A 23,495-nucleotide genomic window follows, 5' to 3' on the forward strand; every position below is an offset into this window, starting at 1 on the left:
TACACTGTACTCTCCTTGGTACGCAACTTTTGAAGCCTAGTTTGTCATTTGATATTTCTGCGTCAGTTGGCTCTTTCTTAAACCCACTTTACAAGCACATTGAATTTCTTTGCTAGCATCTTATCTCGACTCCCTGACGAAGGATATCAAACCTAATCGCTAAAATAAGAACCCAGCTTGGTGGTAAAAAAAAATGGTTGAATCTCAAGAACCAAGCAATCCAACCCATTAAAGTAACTGTAACTCCAAGCGCAGATTATTTACATCTTAAAATCTTTTTAGAAAAAAAAAAAAAAGTTTCAAACTGGAAGATGTTCAATTGCATATCAAGTAAAAATCTATTCTTTACAGGTGCAAGACAAAGCAAAGATGGCCAACAAGAGAGAGAAACAGAATACCTAATACCACAATCACACGTACATATGTGTTTTAGATTAAGCTAAGAGCATAGGGTAAACAGAAAATCAGTGTTTCCAACAGATGCCATACACTTGTCCTGAATTACACCTTACAAACAGTTTCTGTGCGAGTTTTCAGAATCATGGTTTTTAAGGAATTAATATCATAACATATTATATTTTTCTTCTCCTCTTCTACATTACAGTTTCAAATCCCACAAATTCTCATAGAAAACGTTAGCCTCAATCCGAATTTACAACGAATGACACATTAACGCTGATTGAGAATCATCAAGAGCATTAAGGAACTCACTAGAGACCAACTCTAAGTGCACCTAGAGAAATATGTATTTCCTAAGTATCCACCGCCCATTGCCCTTCTAACATTTGATTCAAACAACTTGGGGTTATCTCTCAACACTGCAGCAGCATCATGGTTGAGGGGATCCTCACAGTTGGGTTCCTGAACATATGACATTAACACCAAGGATGAAGCATGCTGTCGATCAATGTGTCCACAAATACATCGCTATTACAAAGATAGAAAACAAAGATCGCAAAAGTAGTAGAGATACCGTGAAAAGATGATGTAGTCCATAGATAACAGTGTTTATATTTAGAACAGGTTTCCAATCTTCACGCAGAATGTTGAGGCAGACATTTCCTTCCAGAGCAGTATTAGGATGATAAACCTGTTTGCTAGAAGTACCAGTAAGAATCACTACGCAGATACTTTTTCAAGAGCATTATGAAAAGAACATAAATAGGTAATGGGAAAGGCCATGATATCTACCTTTGTCTTGCACTTAACTTTCGGTGCTTCATGCGGGTAGATTGGGGAGACTTGGAAAGTGAACATGAACGTACCATCTCTGAAACAAGTAAACCATATGTTGCACTTTTTATAACAGCTCCAGTGATTAATTGACTCTTTCAAATTGAAAAAAGAAACTTAGATATATGCAGCTCAACTTAAGTTATCTGAAAGCACCAAGATGCTTTCAAAACACACTTACCGGTAAAATCCTTCATCGGGTCGAATGGAAACCTCAAAATTCATCAACTCATCCTTGCCATTAGGGAATTCTATGGTAGTTGTTTGTGGGAGGTTCAACTCACTGATATCTTGGAAAAATAGATCAGAACCCAAAATTTCAGAAGTAAAATAAAAACATTCGATGGTGATATCGCCTAATAAAAGAAAGAAACACTAGTGGAGAACACGATGCCCTTGAATGTAACATAAGTAAATCAAACTATTCTGTATAAGCAAGCTTATGAGAAAGAACTTTGTGAAGACGTAACTCCCCTGCACTTTGCTTCTTGACTGGTGCCCTTCCGTTGGCAATTTCAGCAATTTCTCTCTGCTTTTCCTTTACTTTAAAAAGTCTAATCATTCTCGCTAAAAAAATGAAAATTAACAGTGTAAGTGAAGGTACCTTACCGGTGCCAGTACTTTCTCCAACATAATCTACATAAACAATAAAAGCTCCGAATTATCTACCCTATAACTTGTTTATTAGAAACGAAAATATGAAACCTTTGTGTAATCTGCATTTAAATGTTAGAAACAATTCAACTAATACTACAAGATGCCAAGATTACAGGCTTTTACTGCAAAAAAACGTAATCTCACCACTGCATCTTTTTTTAATAAAGTACTATGCTAAAACAAAGAACTTATTTTCATTAGTTACAACTACGTATTCAACTATGCCATAAGATCCTAACAACTCTATCTGAAGTTATACTGGTAGTGGTGTTCTTCCTTTGGTGAATCTTTTCTGGGTGACTAATCTATTTATGTAATCAGAACCACAACAAAATAAACTCATCCAAATCTCTCGTACACAGACAAAATTTTATTTCTTTGAGTTCCAGCTTCTCAGATGCAAGACCTGGTGTACAAACCCTTTTTAAGTTAATTGTCGTGTCTCATGAACACAAATACAGAACTGACCCCCTTTTGCTTTTGCAATTTAGCACTATTCAAAACCTTTGCAACTGCATCCAATACCAAGATCTATGACTCGTAACCAATAAGAGGTCCTTAGTTTCCCATATTTGTCTTAGGAAAGCAAGATTTCATTTTGAGGAAAATTTCAAACAGTCCGAATTTTGAAAATTTACAGCAATATTAGAAAAGTTAGGATGTTAGGGCAATCAAATATTACATTATCATGCGATTTGTCGCGATATCATAGAAAACGCAGATGGGGATAAACAACAAATACACATGATTCAATTAATTAATAATGTAATAAATGAGCAAAGATCAATCGAGCAATAATAATAAATGGGAACTATCTTATGCTGAATTTTATTTAGATGTAAATGAAAATTAGGGTTTCATACACAACAATAATAATAATACAGATGAGTAGTCAAAAAAACGGGGGCAATTTTTTAGTGTAATGTGAAAAGTAGGGATACTTTATTAAAAAGCCATATATCAAACGTCATGATTAACCTACTAACATTATACTACGTCTCTTGATCCTCATCATAAAAATAAATCATCCATAAAATTAAAAAAAAAGTCCAATGTTCAATTATAATTCTTATTATTAGAATAATTCCAATTACAGTTCCAATCAATTTACAATTAAACTAATGGGTACTTAAAATTCAAAATCAAACTTTGGGTAGTTGTTGATACTTACCTGTGGATCGAAACATGCTTCCTCTTGCCAAACAAGAATAATCATGTTCAATAGTCGATATACAAAATCGTTAGTAGAAAATCATGGGGAAAGCATTAGAGCATGATAATAAGCAAAAGTTTTTCAAAAGAAAAAGAAGAAAAGGATCATTAGCAAAAATTATAATTCACATGAGTTTCGTTAATTCCATAAAAGAAAATAAAAACAATTCTATTTTAAGAAATATTTCAATCAGGAAATATGGATACTAAAAAATATATGGTTGCCCGAAATAATTAAAAAATGATATTATTTCCAAAATATCGTATTTTATCTACGGAATTTCTAGGCTTTGTCAACAACTATATAAAGCACTCAAGCAACGCAAACTCTAACCGCTTGCACAATTATTTTTATCTTCTTCTAGGGTTTTATTGTTGTGTATTCTTCGTCGATTTTATGTTTTTTTGTTGATTTTATTTTGCAGTTCCTGGTGGATATATATTCCTCGCATTGAAGAATGAAATGAGGGAGTTCATCTAGCTTTCTACATGAAGCATAACTTATTCTAAAACACAACTATTATTCTATTTCCATCAACTGAAAAGGAGCTTCTCAATACAGTAATCACTCTCATATGGAGATTCCGTCAGAAAACAGTACCTCGCTCATATGGGTATTCTAACCCTGCTGATCATAATTTCTCTTATTTGTTTGTTATTGTTTCAATGATGTTTTTTCGTTCTTTTTTTACTCGTTTCTCTAATTTGTTTCCTAGACCTAATCTTCATACAGTGCCTACAAATCAAGACGTGCGGGAGCATCATCCTTGAATGAAATCGGGTATATTTTCTTACATCCTATCGATTTTATTTAGGTTTTATTTTCTAAACCCTAGCTGGTAATACATCGATCTGCAGGATATGCAACCCGTTCCGCGGAACAGCTTGGCCGGTTACGAGTGATCCAGCGCAAAAGAGAGGCTTATGATGGGAATGAGTATATCTAGGTACGTCAAAAATATAATAGAATCATATTCCAACCTTTGGACCTCCCCTTTATCTTTCGGCCAAATACAAATTGATCGTTAATATCAAACAAATCAATAAACTGTAGACTTTGCATCACTTCGGAGCTAAGAGCTCTCTGGAAGTTCTTGAGCCTTTACACCTATCGGCATTAAAAGAACTTGGTTGTTTTTTGTCTCCGAGATCTTTTTTATATTAGTCCTTCTATTTTGCAAAATTGACATACCGTGTAATGGAAAGGTATATGTTCTGTACAAATTATTCTATTTTTCTTGGTAGGCTTGGATCTTGATGATGCACAATTTTAAATCTTCCCATGGTTGGACTTCCGTTGAAAGTTAAAAATGTGGTTTCATTTGTTAAGTTTTCTTTATCTTCGTATCTGTGACAGTCAAAGCCAAGTATTTCCCATTAAAGGCCTACTTTTTCATGTAATGTCTGCTCTATTATTGTATTACTGTTCAAGACTTGTAGTTATTTTATTATTGGTGGTAGCAGCAGTAATGAGCTCAAATTGTACTTGGAACATTTTTTAATATTGTGCAAGATTAAAGCATTTGAGGGACCATGAAGTAGGGGTGTAAATTCGGGCAGGCCAGACCGCCCGGCCCAAAAACTAAGACAGGCCGGGCAGGCCAGGCTTAACATTTGTGAGTCCGTAAACAAATTCAGGCCGGGCAGGCCAGGTAAAAATAGATAATTTGCTATCCAAAGACCGTTCAAAGTCCGTTTTTTATACGGGCAGGTAAGATCGGGCCGGACAGGCCATTATTTTGAATTTTTTTTTTTATTTTAAGTTTAAATTTTCAAATGAATGGTATTAAATGTATTTATTTTTAATACAATATCCTTTCCTTTCTAACATTGCATACCGTAAATGATAGTATTATTTTATATTTAAATTATAATGACAAACTTTTAATTTTAGTTTATAATAAATAATTAATTAGAGTACAATAAACTTTTTAATAAGAAAAATTATTACCATTAATGTTTTTAAAAGGCTAATTATAAGTAAAAACAACTATATATTTTATTTTTCTTGACAGAAAATTGACAATTATAAAATGGTAACTTTTAAGTCTTTTTAAGATGATATTAAATGATTAATGACACATAGAAGGCTTTCAGGCCGGGCACCAGGTCGGGTATCAGGCCGGGCATCATAATTAATTGCAAAACACGAGACCGCCCAATAAATTAATCCAGACCAAGCCGGGTGGCCTATGACGGACCATAACAGGCTTTGGACTACTTCGGGTACATGCGGGGTCAGGCGGTACAGGCAGGCCGAGTATTTTCGGGTATTATTTACACCCCTACCATGAAGTTATCTGAAGAGTAAGAAGGTGCCAAGAATATAATGAGGTGTATAAATTTGAACCCACGGTCCAAATATAGTTTCACGAGTGAAGTGCCTACCTTTTTTATTTATGCATAATGAGTAACATCACATATTAAAATGGATTTTTATTTGATATTTTAGTAATTTTAGGGGCAAGCAATCAAGAAAGATGTCGTGGAATTATTAGGGGAAAGCAATAGCCAAGACTAAGATTGAAGATGTCTTGAAATTACAGAGTTATTGGACTGGTGCACGGAGTTCAAAGAGGGTTATAGGCAACTATTTTTACACCATTGGGTTTGGGAATTGAATTATTGATAACATGGGAATTGAATTATTGATACTGCCAGTGAAAATAACATGTTATGTTACCAATGATCTCATCCTTTAAGCGTTCAGAACAGAATGGGCCTCCTTTCTTTTGTAACCTTATTTTGCTAAGCTGTGCTTTGCGTTTTTGATCTCTCACGGTGCTTAGAGCGTCCACAATGGACGACTAAACCCAAATATTTGGTCAAAAAACGAGACACAACGGACAGACTATCGATTAAAATTTGGACCAAAGATCAAATCCTAGACTATATTTGGTCCAAGACCAAGACCAAAACCAAATATAGTCGAGCGAACGTATAGTTAACGCCCCACCATCAGGCCGTCATAAAGTACCCGTCCCACACCAGGCGTGCATAAAGTTCCCGCCCCACACCAGGCGTGCATAAAGTCCCCGCCCCACACCAGGCGTACTTTATACCTCCGCCCCAATTATTTTTTTTCTTCTTTTGGGTGGGGCGGGGTTTATATCTCCGCCCCACTCTTTTTTTTCTACACTTTATATATATGGGGCGGGGTTTATACCTCCGCCCCATCTTATTTTATTTTTTTTTTAGTTTTCTGGAATTTGATCGGACGAATGTATAGTTTACGCCCCACACCAGGCGAACGTATAGTGCACGCTCGACCAAATTTAGTCTTCTACCCGTAGCGTCACACACCAGACTAAACTCAAATTTGGTCATTTTTTTTTGGTCTTTGATCTTTGGTTATACTCGCACCATTGCAGTTGCTCTTAGTATGGCATTGATAATGTTGTTTTGATTTTTATGAGGATTAGATTTGTGCCCGTGCTGCGCGTCGGGCTTTTTCTATAAGCGTATGTTTGATTTTAATTTGGTGTTCACGGGGCTCCACCACGCACCGTGACGATGCCTTTTTTATTTGGTGTTATTGGGAGAATATTTTAAAAGGGTGGAGAAAAGAAAAAAAAATTATTTATTTATTCTTATTACTTTCACAAAAATAAATAAATATGTGGGTTATTTTTTTCCTCTATGTGTTACTTTGGAACTTTTTTTCCTTTATGTATTAATTAGGAAAAAAGAGTCCTAATATATAATAACTTTTATAAGGAAAGCCATTTTTTTTTGGGGAAAGCCGACTTTTGGTCAGCCAAAAATGACTTGAAGTTAAAAAGTGGGGAAATAAAAAAACTTAATTCTTTCTTCGTCTAATCGTTTCATTCTAAGTTTTTCTTTTTTGAGCGGAATCAAACAGCTATATCCCTGAAAAATACTAGAAAAAAAACTTAAATGGTTTCGTTTGTTAGCCAAGACAACAACAAAAACAGGTTAAGAGAATAAAGGAAATTAGTTGCAGAAAGAAATGTTCAGAACATTGATGGGAGTTGGTTAGGGATGGCGTGTGTTCTCAAATTAGACTAATATATTAGGCACTTGATGTCCAAATTAAGTTTGGACTTTCATAAAGTTTTAGACACGATAAATTAAGTTTTATCAAATTTAATTTTATATTGGAAAGAAAATTAGTTAAATTTTCGAAATTAATATACAAATATTCTAAAAGATATTTTATTTTAGAATCATTTGCATATATATTCGGGTATTTAAAATAAGAAAAAAAAACTAATTTTTGCGAAAAATCAACCCAAAGACCAAGACATTCAGAAAAAGAAAAAAGAATTAGGTTTAATTTTTTGCTTTTCTTTGGTTTCCTCAAGAACTCTATTTATATGCATTTTTTTATTCTTTTTAATGGTTTAAAACTATTTATTTGTTTCTTGCAGAAAGGTGAAACCGTTTATCATTTCTCGACAATTTAATAAAAATGAAAATCAATGCAAAGATACAGGAGTTGAAGCTTTTTTAAACAAAAAAGAAATGGACAAAATTTGGTCGGTAATGAGACAACCTAAGACACTTCTGCGCTAATCATCTAGGTTTGTTTTTGTGTTTCCCGTTTTGTGTTTCTAAATTTGATTCCTTTTTTTTTTTTTCAATTTGTGAGATTTGATTCAAAGTTTTTGTGATTTTTATTTATAGTGCTACCCAAAAAAAATTACATGGCGAATTCAAAGCATGGGTGTTTGTGTTAGCATTCATTGGCACGCTGGTGATCTTTGTTTGTATTAGTATTTTTGCTCCACGAGTTTTGGGAAATAATATGTCAATTGATGGGTAACATCGCCGGTGATTATATTCTTTCTCAAGATACACTGGTACCACTGCTACCTCAGTTTAATACGCACTCGAAAAAATCTATGTTGAGGACTGCTACGTGGACTTTATAAACCTTATGCCGTGGAGAGCCATCAATAGTGCATTTGATGAATTGAGCAGGTGAGGGGAAAGTTGTTGGAGTTTTTTTTTCTGGTATTAAGGTGGTGCTTAGATTTATTAATTAATACTTTATCTTTTAGATTTTTTTTTTACTTTTATCTTTGCCAGTTCTTTAGCACCTTATACATTCAAATGGCACCATGGGCATAGTGAATCAGGATTTTTAGGAAGACATGAGAAAACAACGACTTTGTTAAATTTATCCGCAGTATTATTAAGTTTTGTTTTCTAAGATAACCTTCATAGCCATCGAATTTAGGTTTTGTTAAACACTAGCAGAAATTTTGAATTATTAACTTTTAAAAAATTCTGGACATATTTTGGTCCGTCCAGTAATGTTCATGTTTCAAGTAAATTTTTTGGAACTATGGTCTTGGGTATTCCTTCAATGTTCCATTTTAGTTTTTGTAGGAATATTGCACAGTCAAAATGTAATTCTCTAGCTCTAGGATGAACTGATAAAGTATTCTAATACAATTAGAATCATTTAAAAACATTCTTTGGTTGTCATCCGAGTTTAACTATGTGACCTTCTCAACTATAACAACACGGGCTAGAAGAAATCAATAATACTTAATTATACTTAACTTACGGAAGTAATCAAGAGATAAATACTTCGTCATCATTTTCCCAATCCATTTTTTTCCGTAAAATAACTGATTAATGTTGGTTCGTAAAATAACTGATTCACTGATTAATATCGATCCATGTTTTAAGTTATTTCAAGTAGGTGTTTGCGAATAATTTAATATTGTATAATATCTTTACTTTACTTTCCAAATCGGAAATTTAGACTACATGGCTTAGTGTCCCCCCTCCAATGTTTAGGGCGGTACTCTGATTATTCTTTTTTGGTTTCTTTTGTAAAATTCTATTCCAAGAAACAACAATTTTACGTGGACGCCCAATCCCGGGATTGAATTATCCCCTCTATCATCGGGATTGATGCGTTGAAAAGTAGGTCTGTGCTGTCTCTCTCTCAATAATAATTTCAAGAGAAAATACCGGGATAAAAAGCATTTTCCTTGAAGAAAAAAATTTCAAATATGATTCAGAATGCAAGTATATGATTTCCGAAGAAATACATATCAGTGCATTTCCTTGATTACGACTTCTTCGACGGGGAGCAATTCATATGCATTGCACTATTTAGAGTTTGCAATCTATTGTATATTGATATCATGTTTATTTTTAATATCTTTAATATAACCAGGTACAACAATATAACGAGCGTGATTTTTTAAAGAGCAGTTGAGTTGGATGCTTGATTCTTAATGAAAGTATATGATTTCCGAATAAAGATATATCAATGCAATTCCTTGATTACATCCTATTTAAAGGGAAACACTTCATATACTTTGCACTATTTAAAGTTGAAAATTTATTATATTAATATTGTGTTTTTTTTAGTGTCTCTAATATCATACATTGAATCTACTATATAGTAAGTATGATTTTTTATTTAACTACAAGAAGTTGGAGCACTGATCTATCTTTCTTCGACGGGAAGCACTACATATTATTTTCACTTCTTAGAGCTGGCAATCGATTTTATATTAATATCATTATTTTATTGTCTCTAATTAATATCAGGTATTGCTATAACTATACAATGACTGTGATTTTTCAATTAACCAAATCGAGTTGAGTTGTTGCTTGATTCTTAACGCAAGTATATGATTTCTGATTACATCTTCTTTGACGGGAAGCACCTCATATGCTTTGCACTATTTATAGTTGGTCAATCTATTTTATATTAATACCATTTATTTAGTGTATCTAATATAATAATCGATACAACTATACAACGAGTGTAATTTTTCATTTAATTACAGGGAGTTGGAGCCTGAAATAGTAATTGAGTTGGTCGGTTGATTCTTGATGAAAGTATTAAATTCCGAAGAAAGATATATTAGTGCATTCCTTGGTTACATCTTCTTTGATGGGAAACACTTCATATGCTTTGCACTATTATTTAGAAACGTCAATCTATTTTATATTGATATCATTTTTTTTAGTATCTCTAATATCAGATATTGATACATATAGTGAGTCTGATTTCTCTTTTAACTATAAGATGTTGGAGCCTAGAAATACAGTTTTGAGTTGTTCGCTTGATTCTTAACGCAAGTATATGATTCCGAAGAAAATTATATCAGTGCATTTCCTTGATCATATCACTTCGACGGGAAGCAATTCACATGCGTTACACTATTTAGAGTTGGCTATCTATATAATATTAATATTGTATGTTATTCGACGTCCTTAATTTCAGATATTAATACAACTATATAAAGAATGTGATTTTTCATATAACTATCAATTGTACTGATGCTGACAACGTAATGAGCTATTGACTGATTTCAAAGGATGATACAATTTTTCAAATTTTTAATAAGATTTCATAATCTCCAAAACTTTAAACGATACATAGTTTTGCGAATTTGGTTCTCGTTGTTAATTTACAAAATGAAAAATAATTACACTGCAGTTGTTTATTGAACTCCTTTAAGGACAGGTGCGAGGCGAAGCCCCGCCTCACCAAATGGACGCCAGTTCCCATCACACCCGGTGCGTAGCACGGGTTACATGCTAGGAAATTGATTTGATTAAAACTCTCACGAAAGTGTTGTCCACCTTCCTGTTTGTTGACGGTGTCACTAATGGACGGCTAAATACGTGATGTAAACAAAGTGTAACACAATTTTTAATATTCCGATCAATAGAGTTATACCAAGTGTCCTCACCATAGCTTCTACATTAGAAAAGGCCTATTTCGGCAAATAAGAAACAACGGTTTCATCACCGTTCAAAGTGAAAGCTTATTTTGTCAAGGCCTTTTAAGATGGAAGATGAGGACATAAAATCTTATTTGGTATCCAGTAATTACTATTTTTTTCATTTGTCCAAAAGTTTGATAGTTCACTTTCATATAAGGCGTCTGAGGCTGTTGTTAAAGTTTTCCATCGTATCTCGGACTAATAGTCTTTATTTCATCCTTCATCATCCTTTCAGTTTTACTAGAAACTAAAAGTTTGTTGGCAAGCTCCTGTTTTGGAAAATGCAGCGAAAGATTATGTAAACTTGGCCAAGTATGCCAGTGACAGTTTTTGGTTTTCCGAGTTAGAGGTATGGACACCATTTTTGTTTTTCAGTTCAGTTCCATAAAGGAAGATGTGATACGCTGATTGATGTAGAAAATACTGAAGACAAAGGAACACGTTTATATTCTTTATGGTGATGATGTTATGTTTAATGTGCCCGGAATTCAAGCATTCATTGAGCCGAGAGTTTTATATCTTTTTCATTTGAATCAATCTTAGAGAGCTCCGGTGCTAGAAAAATCCCAAAATACTGTGGGTATTTGGATTTTATCTTTGCAAAAAACCAACTACTATCTTTAGAAAAAAAATATATTATTATAAGGTCACTGAAACTAAATGAGGCAATGTGCATTTGGTTTTTCCATTTAGTTTTTTACTTTGTTTTTATAGCTGAATTTAAAGTGTATGAATTGGTATGTACAATTAGTTTTTCCATTTAGTTTTTTACTTTGTTTTTTATAGCTGCATTTAAAGTGTATGAATTGGTTAGCACAAGTAATGTCGAGCTTTAAGAAGTATATAGAAGCAGAAATTTTCCTGCCAGGTTCAAGGCTACATCAATTGATATAGTTCTGTTCTACGAACTCAATTAGTTATTGCACTAACCTATTTGCTTCACTATCATACTCAATAAAGTGGCTCATAAGCTTAACCAAAAATGATGAATTTTCGGTCGGTTCGTAGTCGTGACTCTAAAGATACACTTTATTTACGAAAATGGACGAGAGTCGGGCACAACACAATGCTTACACAATGCCTGATTCTACTTGAGATCAGGAGCTTTGATGAAACTGAAAATCTAACGTACATTGGCATTTCCAATACATCCGATGGACCAAAAAATTTGAAAATTATCTTCATGAAGAAGAATAATTCACAGGATGCATATGCCAAAACCATTATGCATCAATGCATATCTTATACTACCATATTTATAGACCGTATTATTCACCAACCAGTGACCTACATGAATGAGATCAGTGAATAGAAATTTATTATGATTTAGTTTTAAATTTCTTTCCTTTGGAGTTTGTCTATTATTCTTTTGCTGAACTTTAGGTTTTTTTTTTTAAGAATAACTTTGTCTGATCTTTTAGGAACTAAAAATATGCATGTATTGTTTTGGTAGAATTTTTATAAGTCACAAATTTTTAGTTCCAACTTCCATCATTATGGAGTGGTTTTTCCTGTCATATTATGAAGTGATTTTGCAGATCATATGGATGCTTTATGGAGTTATCCAGCAATGATACCATTTGAAAAATCCTTTCAGGACCATCCATTACCCTGGCTCTCAGTATATGCATTGATATCGCTGGGACCTATCACTCTTTCCAAATGTGCATAAAGTGCATGTTCTAAATCTTCGAGACCAAATATCTTCAATATCCAAGTAAAATATCGAAACAGTTCTCAATAGTCAACAAAATATATGCATCCAACCCTAATTAGTAATTATCTTATGTATATAAACCAAAGATTAGAGGTTTTAAAAATATAATGGTGCACGTTTCAAAAGAAAACACATAATGAAGCTGAAAGAATTACATTTTTATCTTCATAAACTACTCGAGGAAAATGGTATGGTTTTTCCTTCTTAAACTTCTTAGGAAAATTAAATCATATAACTAGAAGTCTAGACGACAATTCATGCAATGTAGCATCGAGAAGCTCTGTAAGGTGTGGAGAATTAGTTATGCTAATAACTACTACCTTCATAGCGATATTTTTCCAAAGAAATATAATGATAGTGTGAAGGAGAACAATCTAGAAGATGTTTTGGCAATATTTGATTATTTGAGGACAAGAAACATATTTCTCTTTCTATTTGTTGTTTTTTTTGGGTTAAACATGGAAACCAAGACAAAGAGAAAATGGAAGAATATTTATGTCCAAGGAAGCAATCGTTCAGGGACAAAGAAGAGGTGGAAAAATGTTTTACGACCAGGAAAAAGAAGATGTCAAAGAATGCTAAAAGAATTTCATTTTCATTGCATTGTTTCCCACGAAATTGATATTTGTTTTAGCCCTCTTTTGTTTTATTTTCTTTCCCGCCAATTCAGATAATAACTTATTGCTTTTTACCATTTTTCTTTTTATAATTTTTACGTTTTGTAAAAATTAGTTTTAAACATGAGTCTAATATTCCACAAGCAAGAAGTAAACCCGTGCATCGAACGGGTGACAGACTAGTTTAGAATAATAATACAGTATTAACTTATATTTCAAGCATCATGCGTTTGTTCCACCCAATAATTCTAAGATGAACTAGCCCGTTTAATCTTTAAATCATTTGGAGTTAAGTGAACTTTTATAGAATGATTAGATTGAGGGAACAGTTCCAAATTTGGCTTGTTCTAATGGCAAAGCACAAATCCAACACTTGGAGAGAAGAAACAAACAAAGGGTTTGACAATTAACTAAAACAAGATTCCAAAAGATGATGTAATGTTGTGTTCCATAAAAAATCAAAGAACTCATCGTAAACACTTGGAGTAACTAAACAAACATGGAATCCAAAATTTATGAGCAAATCATAAACTATCTATTTTTATGGGGAATTGGATTTTGATGAACTAGGGAGATTCATTTCCATTTGGTTTTGCTAAAATGAGGGTAGGTTCCATGCATTTGATATGTCACCCTCATTTTGAATCCGAAATTATCCACACGAAGAAAAAAAAATCAAAAAATGCTTGATTGGGATATACCTGGATTAATTGGGGTATACTTAATAAGACAAAATCCGGATCATTTTGAAGTAAAGGAAAACAACCCTTAACCATGTATTTTCTAAATGGCTAAATCATCCCTACTTAATAATATGTTTAGGTTAATTAATTTAATTAGTTGAATTAAAATTCTAAAATTAGGTATTATTTGGATTGAATTCATGGATTGTGTGTTATGGTTTTTGAGGATTCTTTTTTTTTTTGCGACTTTTTTTTTTGTAATGGAAATGAAACTACACTAGCCAAACACTTCTACAAAGGGAATTGCAAAGCTGTTAAGTGATTTTATACTCAAAATTATAGAAGAAATCAACACTTTCAATTCTGTAAGTATGAAAAGTCGGCAAGGTCGACAAAAAAAATACCATGCCGACTATAGGATTTTTGACATACAGAGAAAGGGGTTACAAGCGCATAATTAGTCGGCAAGGTTTTAATTTCATAACCTTGCCGACTAAACTATAGTCGGCAAGGTTCAAATTTTCAAGTTCTTAGTCGGCAAGGTTCAAGGATGAATACCATGACGACCCTGTAAATATTACTTTCAGAAACAAAACTCTTGGAAAATTCGGCATGCTATTCATCCTATAACCTTACCGACTAAAAATAAATATGAAAAGTCGACATGCTATTCATCCTATAACCTTGCCGACTAGTATTAGTCGACAAGTTCGAAAAAAAATACCCTGCCGACTTTTGGTAAAAGTGTTTAATCATAAGGGATTCGAGATTGGGTATAATTTTGTACCCAATCTCAAACTGAGTATGTTACATACTCGATTTGAGATTGGGTACAAAATTATACCCAATCTCGAAACCCGTATACTTCATTTTTTTTTTGATTTCATCATGTAGAGATTTTGAATTTTTTTTTTGATAATTTTTAGGTTTTAGTCGGCGGGGTTTGAATTTGGCTGAAAATAGTAAGGACAATTTGGTATTTTAGACACCCTTTAACGCACTACCTTGGATGGGTTTAAAATTGGTATACCCCAATTTGGACAGAAAAAAATAAAAGAGAAAATTGGAAATTATCCAAAATAATAATAATAATAATAATAACAATAATAATTAGAGGTTGCCAAGACTCTCTAGATAGTACAAGTTGAAGGTCCTGCCAGAGGCTTGCATTTAAACATTAACAAAACTGAGATCTTCTGGCCGACCCTTGATCTGCGAAGCACTGCTATTGACATTTTTCCTATTAATATCAGTAGACCCATTGGAGGAATCAAGCTACTTAGAGGCTCTGTGAGGCTCGGCTGGCAAGATCGCAATAACTTGGTACTAGAGAGAGTGAAGAAGTCAGTACAACTAATGAATTCTATCAAGCAGCTACATGATCCCAATGTGAGTTGTTACACTTACGCAACTGTACTGGTGTGTCAAAACTCTATTTTACATTACGCACAACCTGTCCTACATCAATATACTCAGCTAAAACAGTATTCGATACACACCTGTTTCAATATCTGAGACAATTGATAACTGGTGATGGTGCTGGATTTGGGAATGTTCAACAACGTATGACTACCTTACCAATCAAGGACGGTGGTTTATGGATATACACCATGTCCGACATATCCAATTACTGTTATTTGGCGTCGTGTGCTCAGACTCAGCACCTACAAAACGTTATCTTACAAGGCCAGAGTTATCAATGTGCCTTGCAGACTTACACTCAATCCTGTGGTCTCGATCCTTCTGATTTTAACATCAATGTTGCTGCCCCCCAATTCATGAAGTCATGGCGGCCCTATACTTTGATGCGATCAAGAAAGACCTGCCCACTCGCTAGTCGCTACTCCTTATCTGCAAGAGACGCTACCCTTTGGCAGTGTAGCAAAGCTGAACACGCTATGGATTTCCTTAAATCCATACCTATTCATGGGCTGTAAAAATGTGGAGGTATAACAACCACACCCAATATTTCGTTCAACAATTTGTATGAACTAAACTCCAATATAATTCTGAGAGCACCAACTTAAAAGTAAAACTCAATCAAGAAAGATATCAAAGAGCTTTATCTCTTTCTCAATACAATCAGCAAATCGAATAGATAAGAATCCGTGAGCCTGATTGATGTGATAATAACTTGTACGGTACCAAAGACCAGTGCCCAAGTGTCAATCAAGTTCAATCCAACAAATAATGTGGATTTATCAACTGTGATTGAACTACGCACAACCTGTGATATTTCAATTATGTAAAAAAATATTATGTGGAAAATAAATAACACATACACCAGAAATTTTTTAACGAGGAAACCGCAAATGCAGAAAAATCCCGAGACCTAGTCCAGATTTGAACACCACATTGCATTAAGACGCTACAGACTCTAGCCAAATACAACTTAACTTAGGACTGGAATGTAGTTGAGCCCTAACCAAGTCTCACAATAATTAAGGTACAGTCGCGTTCCTTACGTCTCTTGAATACCAGCAGGACTCTGCGCATGTGATTCCCTTAGATGATATCACCCACAACTAAGAGCTCCTACAACTCAAAATCGAAGACTTGTAAACCAATTTGTCTCCCACAGATATGTCTATTCTGGTTGTTGTTTCCATCTTTAGATAAATGAAGGTGAACATCAAACTCAACTAATACCCCGGACTTATACTCCTGAAGAGCAGCCTAGAAATATCAGTCACCTCACAATAACCCAAATGATTAACAGAAAAATTTATTGCGGAATTAAAAGAGCCTGAGACGAAGAACTGTTGTGATTACTTTTTATATCTTACCTATCGGAGATAAATCTCGAGTAAATCTTAGAGAAGATAAAACTCAATATGATAAAACAAGTGAGATCAGAATACACAACTAAAGAGAAAATAGTTGGATCTGGCTTCACGAATCCCAAATGAAGTCTTCAAGTCGTTAACCTAATAATGGTTTGGAAAACCTAGGTTAAAGGAGAATCGACTCTAGTTTGCAATTAGGACACACGGAAGTGTCGGGATTAGATTTCCCAGATGATAGAGTTCTCCCTAGTCTTTCAAATCAGGGTTGCTTTCAATCAAAGCTAAGATAACTTAGTAACAAAGAAATTGATATTCACTGTGATACTCGCATTTTTCGTTACTGAATTTCGGGGCGAAATTCCTTTTGAGGTGTTAATAGTGTAACACCCGGTATTTTTGGTTATTGAATTTCGGGACAAAATTCTTTTAAGGGGTTAATAGTGTAATTGAAAAAGCGGCGGTACAACAACCACACCTAATATTTCGATTAGCAATCTGTATGGACTAACTCCAATATACTTTCAAGAGAATCAACTAGACTCAATCTTAATAAAGTATATCAAAGAGTTATATATCTCTTTCTTGATTCAATTCTTTACTCAAGCAAATAGAAAGCTGCGAGTCTAATTGAATACAAGAGAAAACACTTGAACGGTACCAAAGACCAATGTTCAAGTATCAATCAATTTCAATCAACGACCAAAGGTCGGATTTCCAATTGATTGATTCAAAAGCACAACCTGTGATATTTCAATTATATAAAAAAATATAATGTGGAAAAGAAATAACACAGACACCAGAATTTTGCTAACGAGGAAACCGCAAATGTAGAAAAACCCCGGGACCTAGTCCAGATTGAACACACACTGTATTAAGCCGCTACAGAGACTAGCCTACTACAAACTAACTTCGATCTGGATTGTAATTGAACCTCAATCAACCTCACACTGATCCAAGGTACAGTTGCGCTCCTTATGTCTCTGATCCCAGCAGGATACTACACACTTGATTCCCTTAGTTGATCTCACCCAGAACTAAGAGTTGCTACGACCCAAAGTCGAAGACTTTAATAAACAAATCTGTATTACACAGAAAAGTCTACGGTAATAGATAAATCTGTCTCCCACAGAAATACCTACAAGTTTTTGTTCCGTCTTTTGATAAATCAAGGTGAACAAGAACCAATTGATAACCCGGACTTATATTCCCGAAGAACATCCTAGAATTATCAATCACCTCACAATAATCTTAATCGACGCGGTGAAAGAAGATATTGTGGAATCACAAACGATGAGACAAAGATGTTTGTGACTACTTTAATATCTTACCTATCGGAGATATTAATCTCAATCCAATCGTTACGATTGTACTCAACACGATAGAATCAGCAAGATCAGATCACACAACTACGAGAAAGTAGTATCGGTCTGGCTTCACAATCCCAATGAAGTCTTTAAGTCGTTAACCTGGTTTTTAAGAAGAAACCTAAGGTTAAAGGAGAATCGACTCTAGCTAATACAACTAGTATCACACAGGAGGTGTGGGGATTAGGTTTCACAGTTGCTAGAGTTCTCCCTTATATAGTCTTTCAAATCAGGGTTTGCAATCAATGTTAGCTTCGTAACAAAGCATTCAATATTCACCGTTAGATGAAAATCTGATTAGATTCAAGCTAATGTATTTCAACCGTTAGATCGAAAACCTAGCTTGTTACACACAAATGAAATGCATGATTTTAGGTTTGTGTAACCGTACCCAAACATGTACATTTGTTGGTTCAACAGTAGTTAACCAAATGGTTAGCCATATGAGCACTTTCATATCAAACATATTCTGCTTCACCATAACTAGTTCAAATGACTCAAATGAACTAGTTAAAGAGTTGTTCAATTGTATAAATCTTATATAACTACACAAGACACAGTCGAAGCAAAAATGATTTGATTCACTCGAATCGATTAATGAACTTTATAGCCAAGGTTTGCAATTTTCATTCCTTAGTTAATATAAATATAAGTTTACAAATAATCGTCTTTAGATATGACCAACTCAAGTTCGCGGACTTAAGTTCCCGGAAGGAGTTCACAAACTTCAGCAGATATTCTCGGGATGAGAACCTCCGCCAGTTCGCGGACTGGGTTCGCGGATTGAGTTCGCGGACTGAGCTCACAACTCTTGTTCCGGTTTTCCTAATCAACAAAGTACGCATACTTTGGTTCAAGGAATAAGGAATTATACATATATATGTTGCCACACAATGCTTATATCCAAAAATGGTTATATAATCTAAACTCTCATTTCAATCATTGAAACATTCTTAGAGGATGTTATATAGTTGTTATTCACAAACTATTTTTCGTCAAAGCCATTTTCAAAGTGATTGAAACATAACATGACTTTCGTCACTAGGTAAAGATGAACTTGGCCAAAGCGAAAGCTTACCAACACATATTTCGAGAAATAGATAGGCGAGATAAACTCGGCTCAAAATAACAAAATGTATATAATCAAAGTCTATATAGCAAAATGAACTTTTCTCTCAAGATAGGAGATAAAGTAGATAGACTTTTGAGTGATAAATAAGTTCAAGTCTCCACATACCTTTTAGTCGATGAAGTTCCACCAGTTCTTTGAGTAGTTCTTCGTCTTGTATGATGATCGCCATGGAGTTCTTGAGCTCAACTACACTTTCTATCCTAGTCCGAGACTTAGCTATAGTAGACTACAAATCAAGACTTATAGTTTTGATCATTAATATTGACAAACATGCTTGAGATAGCAACACATGCGAGTTCGAACGAGCAGTGCTATAACAATCTCCCCCTTTGTCAATTTTAGTGACAAAACTATCAATACATATGGAATACAAAAATAAATAAATAAACTTTTGTAGCTCCTATTCCACATGCCTAATCTTCAACATTACTCGAAATCTTCGTCACTTCCAAGTACTCCAATGATCCCAAAGGTTGTAAGTTCAGCATCATCGTTGTTGAAAATTCGTAGCCATAATAATGAGAAAACATAATTCTCAATCATTGTTATACAGTGTCATAGTATCATTCTGCAGCATCAAAGTTCAATTGTATCACAACTTCGACAACAATACTATGGTGATATGTATTACTCCCCCTTAGTAAATACTCCATCTCACATGGAAACCACTCCCCCTTACATTATGATCCGAAAACCATATGTATTTGTAGTGTGAACTACATATTAATTCTCCCCCTTTCTGTCAATAAAATTGGCAAAAGGTACAAGAACGAGATCCTAATGAAATTTCTAAAAGAGACATTTCATGACCAAAATAAAGCATATATCAACTTGTTTAGATGCAATCATAAAGCCGAAGCTAAATGCTTTCATCAAGGAGTTTACAAAGATACAAGATAACTCCTATAACATTCCACAGCCGCACTCCCCACAAAGATTTAATTAAGCACAAGTTCAATTAAGAACTCTTCCCCATAAAATGTCATTCCCGAAAGAACAACAAGAGCGACCTTAAATTCAAAAGAAAAAAAGGATTTCTTTGGACATGACAAATCACATACGAATATGAATTCGAATCCAAAAAAACTCAATTAGATTAATCACAAGGGAACCCATAATTAATCTAATCAGAAATATACAACCAAATTAACCACAAAAAGTGATGAATTTAATTGGTCATTCTCAACATAAAAGAACTTACGGAGCCTCACAGTATATACATAAAATATGGATCAGGGAAGATCAATACTGTGGAATATACAAGGACTCATTATATTTTCCAACACTATTCACACAATGACATACAATAGACATAATCCTTTTCAACAAAAGTTCATCCTATCTTCCATCAATAATGACATAATAGGCTTCAAACTTTTGTGATGTCAAAATTCCATTCATTCTTTTATCAATACATGCATATCGACATATGAAAGACTTAACTTTTGACAAGGTATGGGACAATCACAGTTCACGGACGCAAACACACATATCCCATAAAAAATTTAAATATATAAAACCATAAAGATTAATACTGCAAAAATCATCTTCCAAACAATTTTAGAATTTAAACAAATAAACCTAAAAACATGAAGATGAAAACGTTGGACATATCTATGTGTAATCACAATAATGGCTATTCCAAACTCTAGTTATTCTTCTAAACAAAACAAGAAAATAGAAGATTTACTAGACGTTAAGACTTTTGGAGAATTCTTTATCGTCCCCGAACTCCTTGTCGTCAACTGTCATTGGGACATAAGGTTCATGAAGATAGGAGTTAATATCAATAAACCTTCTTGACTGTTGTCGAACCAGGGCCTTCTGAATCTCATGAGGCTTAAACACAAAAGCCTTTATTTTTTGCATATCCTTTTACATCTCCTTCAACACTTCAAGAACATCAGAAAACTTCTGAGAATTTGAAGGAAGAACTCTAGGCTTCCTCGCATTCCTTCTTTTTCTTTTCAATGTCGGAGCTAACGGAGATTTCTCTTTTTCCTTCATGATTGATGGCTTGACAATCATATTAACATATTTTCCATCAGAAGACATGATGCTTGGAGTATCCATAAGCGTATGGGTTTGTGAGAGGAAATCACAACTTAAACTCAACAAGTAGTCTTGAGATAAAAATAGGTTTCAGGGAAGGAAAAAGGAATGTAGGGTTATGCAACCTTTTAACAGGTTCGTGCACGCACAACTCTGAACCCCAGAGAGAGTATAATTGTCGAGAATAACCCTCATTTATTGATAGACACAAAACTAAGAAAAGAAGAAAAAACAAACTTTTCTTAAAGCCTGAGAGGTACACAATCTTGTCTCTTTGGATCAGGCACATGAGACAGGATTTACCAATCAACACAATCAAGTTGTGTTGCGGTGAATAAAAATTCGTCCACCATTTTCCTCTTGAGAGGAATCCACGGACCTCTGTCTATCAAAGCGATTTGACCATACTTTCTTCTCTAATGGTCTTGTTTTATCCTTGGAAACTAACTTCTTAGACGAAGATAAAATCCTACATACCTCAGCGGTCTTCTGAGCAAGTTTAAGCTTATTTGCTAATAGATTTGCTATCCGTTGAAGTTTGTTGACATGCCTCAATTGGTGTTTGTACTTGTAACACTTTGATAGTTCATGACCCTTTAAAGAACAATATGAGCACGTCAATCTTGGATATAAACCAGGTATCTGAGATGTGCAAGCTGTTAGACACATAGTGGAACCTGAAACATCACATACAGAGTTTCCAAGAAAAAGGTAAATTTTTTCTTCCAGATTGGTTGAGTTTTATTCTAAAAGAATATCAAGATTGATGTATATGTATTGCTACAATTATCAAAATCAATATTTTCACCAAGAAGTGCAACCATTGATTTCTCGTCTTCATTAGAATCATAGCTGTCATACATTTCATCAAGAGTTACAGCAAGACCTTTGTTCCCAGTGGATTTCTTCTAATTTGGGGACTCGTTTATAAAATGACCAAATCCCTTTCACTTAAAGCACTGAGGCATATCCTCGTCATCAGTTTCATCTGTGTACCTGTTTTTAGGAGAAATATGATTATGAGGTTTAACTGATGACTTAAGTTTGTTTCTTGAAAACCGTTTACTTCTCTTCATTAGAAAATCTCTAAACTGTCCTGTGATCATAAAGACTGATTTGTCAAGATCTTTATCTGATGAATCAGTCTCAGAAAGATCATCCTCAGAGACATAAACACTTTTACTTCTATCAAGTAATTTAGTGTTCTTTTGTGCTTTGAAAGCAACATCCTTTCCGACTTTGGATGTGTGCTCATGATCAAAGATCTTTAGCTTTCCAACCAACGTGTTTCTGGAAAGAGCATCAAGGTTATTTCCCTCAACGATGGAATGCTTCTTAGAATCCTACCTAGGTGGCAGCGATCTGAGAATTTTCATCACAATGTCCTTTCAGGAATAGTCTTACCCAATGCAAAAGATGCATTAATAATTTCAGACACTTTGTGATTAAACTCATCAAATGAATCTTCATCTGTCATACAAAGGTTTTCCCAATCGGAATTAAGGTTTTGAAGCCTGACTTCCTTTTCACTGGTATTACCTTCGAATAAGGTTTCTAATATATCCCAAAAATCTTAAGACCTAGTGCACGTAGTCACATGGTGCTGAAGATTTGGGGTAATGACATGTATGATGGCATTCAAATTGTCAGAGTTTTGCTTTGTAGCAAGTATCTCGGCAAGACTATATTCACCAATGTCCTTAGGAACGTTTATATTTCCTACTGCCACAACTGGAGCATCATAGCCATTAACTAGATATACCCATGATTGAAAATCACGTGCTTGAAGAAAAGATCGCATAGCAATTTTCCACCATAAGTAATTAGAGCCATCGAAGACTGGTGGTACGTTAATAGAGATAACACCTATGTCCATAAAGTCAGATTGCTACGAACACAAACTTGTGAGGTCTTTACGTGTTTGCCAGATCTGATACCAATTGAAAAAGCGGGGGTACAACAACCACACCCAATATTTCGGTTAACAATCTGTATGGACTAACTCCAATATACTTTCAAGAGAATCAACTAGACTCAATCTTAATAAAGTATATCAAAGAGTTACACCTCTATTTCTTGATTCAATAATTTACTCAATCAAATAGAAATCTGCGAGTCTAATTGAATACAAGAGAAAACACTTGAACGGTACCAAATACCAATGTTCAAGTATCAATCAATTTCAATCAGCAACCAAAGATCGGATTTCTAATTGATTGATTCAAACACACAACCTGTGATATTTCAATTATATAACAAAATATAATGTGGAAAAGAAATAACACATACACCAGAATTTTGCTAACGAGGAAACCGCA

General features: G+C 34.2%; 1 protein-coding gene across 1 annotated transcript; it reads right to left on the reverse strand.

Moving 5' to 3' along the window:
• Positions 1-450: 450 nt before the first annotated feature.
• On the reverse strand, positions 451-3,139 carry LOC113330702 (NEDD8-conjugating enzyme Ubc12-like). The gene is made up of 6 exons (XM_026577531.1): positions 3,062-3,139; positions 1,687-1,800; positions 1,415-1,523; positions 1,192-1,270; positions 974-1,090; positions 451-861 (listed from the first exon to the last, which is right to left on the reverse strand). The coding sequence occupies exons 1-6, from the start codon at positions 3,075-3,077 to the stop codon at positions 724-726; spliced, it is 573 nt and encodes a 190-aa protein (XP_026433316.1). The 5' UTR covers positions 3,078-3,139; the 3' UTR covers positions 451-723.
• Positions 3,140-23,495: the final 20,356 nt, after the last annotated feature.

This window comes from Papaver somniferum, unplaced genomic scaffold, assembly GCF_003573695.1.
Source record: "Papaver somniferum cultivar HN1 unplaced genomic scaffold, ASM357369v1 unplaced-scaffold_118, whole genome shotgun sequence".
Classification (NCBI taxonomy): Eukaryota; Viridiplantae; Streptophyta; class Magnoliopsida; order Ranunculales; family Papaveraceae; genus Papaver; species Papaver somniferum.

Coding starts and splice junctions, on each gene's coding strand:
- LOC113330702 (XM_026577531.1), bottom strand. Junction 1,524..1,686: donor GGAGTTACGTCTTCACAAAG/TTCTTTCTCATA, acceptor TATTTTTCCAAG/ATATCAGTGAGTTGAACCTC. Junction 1,271..1,414: donor CCCGATGAAGGATTTTACCG/GTAAGTGTGTTT, acceptor TACTTGTTTCAG/AGATGGTACGTTCATGTTCA.